Source organism: Dryas octopetala, chromosome 7 (assembly GCF_963921425.1).
Source record: "Dryas octopetala chromosome 7, drDryOcto1.1, whole genome shotgun sequence".
Taxonomy (NCBI): domain Eukaryota; kingdom Viridiplantae; phylum Streptophyta; class Magnoliopsida; order Rosales; family Rosaceae; genus Dryas; species Dryas octopetala.
In genome coordinates this window covers 4964624-4968057 of record NC_141372.1, presented here as the reverse complement: position 1 = coordinate 4968057, position 3434 = coordinate 4964624, and the positions used below count along the sequence as shown (strand labels likewise).

The 3434-nt window shown below is 38.4% G+C and overlaps 1 protein-coding gene across 1 annotated transcript; it reads right to left on the bottom strand.

Annotated features, from left to right (window-relative positions):
- Nucleotides 1–344: 344 nt before the first annotated feature.
- Nucleotides 345–3209, bottom strand: LOC147278820 (gibberellin 20 oxidase 2-like). Its single transcript, XM_086250249.1, has 3 exons — nucleotides 2662–3209; nucleotides 1645–1966; nucleotides 345–623 (listed from the first exon to the last, which is right to left on the bottom strand). The coding sequence occupies exons 1-3, from the start codon at nucleotides 3207–3209 to the stop codon at nucleotides 345–347; spliced, it is 1149 nt and encodes a 382-aa protein (XP_086106375.1).
- Between the last annotated feature and the right edge of the window lie 225 nt (nucleotides 3210–3434).

The following is a 3434-nucleotide window of genomic DNA, read 5'->3' as shown; positions in this document are numbered from 1 at the left end:
ATCTCATCCATTGATTAATTAATAAACTGAAGCTACTTAACCAATTGATTAATTAACTGATACAATGCAACCGTGCAATTATCAAATATGAAATATAACAATTCCAAATTGACAATTGACAAAGACGCACCATAAGATAACAAATTGATCAGTCACTACTAGGCCATATTGGGTCCATTCAAGAACCAAGCTCCTCATCATATATAGCTAATTAAGCGTAGCTAGCTAACTCATTAGTAACGCTTAATTAACTTTTTTGGAGTACTGCAATAAATAAAATAAAAGAAGATGGAATTAATAGAAGTACTGGTACGCTAGGTAGCTAGCTGAAAGGCTGAAATTAATTAATTGGGTTTGGATGTCTGAGATTCGATGACGAAGTTGGTGAACATTTGGAGGGTAGAATCGTCAGCCCTGTAATGGTTTTGAGTGAAATTGAGTAGATCAGACCATGTGAAATCGGGGTACTTTCTTGTCCCATGTTCACTGCGCACGAGTTCCTCTGGGGGCTTGACTAGCTTGTCATCTCTTGGGCACAGAAAGAATGCCAGAGATCTCCTCTCCTTGTACCTGTTCACCACTGCCCTGTGCAGGCAGCTCTTGTATTTCCCATTCGATAATGCCTACACATCCAACAAAACCATACATCATCAAAATCTATGCATGTATGCAACTTGCACATATATTCGATCAGTACAAAATATATAATATATATCACACGGTCACACCCCTCCATCACATGATTATGAATATCGTACCTAAATATTTGCATGCAGGGCAGGCAATTATAGAAATTACATATATGATGATGGGAAGGCATTATTTCACATTGAAAAGAATTTGTACGTTTGCAACTATTTATAATATTATTGCATTGTTGAACACTACTCTCCATTCATCATAATCATGTACATATTGATCACTTGTCTGCCATACATGTGAAATGAGATCGACTGAAATAGTGTGATTCGTTTGGTCCTAGGAAGATTTTAATGTATGATCTCTCCATATATAACTTCATTCAACAGAACCATTATCTCATCGTATGCACAATTAGTGGGGTCGGCCACTAGCTAGCTAACTAGCTATAGTACTTCAAAGATCATTTCACATTTAGCTCAATCAACCTAGTTGTATCGATTCGGTCATGCACTACTATCATGTGATAAACATGGCATAAGAAATTAGAGTAGTCCATTTAAAACTAATATTTAATGTAACACACTTCACATCTTAATTTACACGTTTTCATTTGTATGTGTAGCGTCACTTAAGATAAATACGTAGACAACTCATATTGAGTGACATGAAGCACGTGTGGCCACTCGGCCTAAAACACATAGGTAAACCTGCTCTAAATACCATGAAGAAAATTGGAGCATACAACTCAAAACTAATTGGCAATAAGAATAGAGCTAGGTACAAGACCCTTATCCGCAGTTATACAAGGCTATAATTTTTCACTAGGGGATAAGACACGTAATCCACATTTTTACACAAAACACAGATTAAAAAATAAATAAATCAAGTTGCATTTACATAATATGGTGCCACAAACTTAGCAAGCAAAGCAATGCCACTCAAGCTAGCTAGCTTAACTAATTACAATTAGAATTTTATATAAAGCTAGGGTAGGTACTGTACCGTGAAGGTATCGCCAATGTTAATGACAAGGGCAGCTTGAATGGGTCGAACAGACTGCCACTTGTTGTTGACAAACACTTCGAGCCCTCCAACTTGGTCTTGGTGAAGTATGGTTAGGGATGTTGGATCACAGTGAGGCCCAGTGCCAAGAGAAAGACTTGGCTCTTGGCAAGTGGGGTAGTAGTTGCATCTCATGATCGAGTGAGCATCTTCAAAGAATTCCTTATAGTGCAACCTATCCACTCCCAAGCTGATTGCCAGTAGTTCCATTATCGCAAGGGATAAACCCTTCATTGCTTCACAGTACTTTTGATACACCATCCTACAAATTAGCAAGCAGATAATTAGAGTCCTAATTGTCATCATGCATGTAAGTATTTTAATATATGGTGTTTATAGTAATCACCTACAACTTGGTCAACTTTTAGTTGACACAATATACCATTAATATATAAAATTATTTCGACTATGGGTCATATATTCTAGTGTACTCGCCTAAAAAAAATTCTCCAGATAATTAGTAACTTAAGAAAAAAAAAAAAAACCCAAAAATGGGCCAAGCTCCAACCCATGCATACAGCCCTCAACATAGTCCACTACAATTGCCTGTGTGACAAATGTGATTAACAATGTCATAAAATGTGACAATATGTTATGTAGGTCCACTAAAAGATTGCATGCGTGACAGATGTAATTAACAATATATTATGTGTCTCCGCCAATAGACTACATGTCGCCCCACCAATGACTTCATGTCTTCGTCAATACTACTTGAGTACTCAATTTTGAATATTAACTTGTACTCATTACCAATCACATAAGCTCATGATGGGGTCTACCATGAGAGAGAATATGGTGAATCTTATCATGGGCTCATGTAATTGGTGATGAGTACAAGGCTGGTATTCCTCAAAATTGAGTACCCAAATATTTTCCATTAAAAAATGTGTAACTGATGTAATTAAAAAATACGACAGATATGGTTTATCTAACATTACTCGATTGTGATAGTCTTACCCCGTCTGTTCAAAATGTTTCCCTAGTTTGGATATGAAGAAATCCACCACAACGGGGACCTTGGAATCTTCATGGAAACCAAAAGACAATGTCTCCTTCCATGGCAGTTTGGATGAAAATCGATCGGCATGGGAACCCGAATAGCCCCAGGGGGTGCCCGGAGTCCTCTTAGCCCTGGCCTTCTCGGACACCGGAAGCATAAAGAAGCAATCCAAATGTTGATCCGCGAGTTTAATGAGATCGGGGTCGACCCCATGGTTGATCACTTGGAAAAAGCCATGGCTCGAGCAAGAAGCCCTAATGAGCTTGGCAGCATGGTCTGTTGCGACATCATCACCGTTCAAGAAGCCCTGGAGATCTATCAATGGCTCGTTGAGCTCTCGTTGGGCAGTGACCAAGTCCCCTTCTGGCCAAATGAAACCAGTGGGTACATGGGATTGTTTCTGCAGAAAAGATGAGTCGATAAAGGGAGTGCTTCTATGAGTTTCTTGGGTTTGGTGCTCTAATGGAGTTGAAGGTGACATGAGAATAGAGGCACTTGAATCCATATTTTGGTATTAGACAAAGGACAATTTGAGAGAATAGGCCAAGAGAGGGAATTCGTAGCGAATTCGTTTGGGGTAGACCTGGTTTTTATAAGCACAGGAAAAATAATGTGGGAGAGATATGTGGGGTACAAAAGAAAGAATTAGGGTAATTAATTTACTGTAAATTCTATATATGGTAAATATATATTGGACGGCCAAAACAAATTTATTTTGATACCCAGTTTT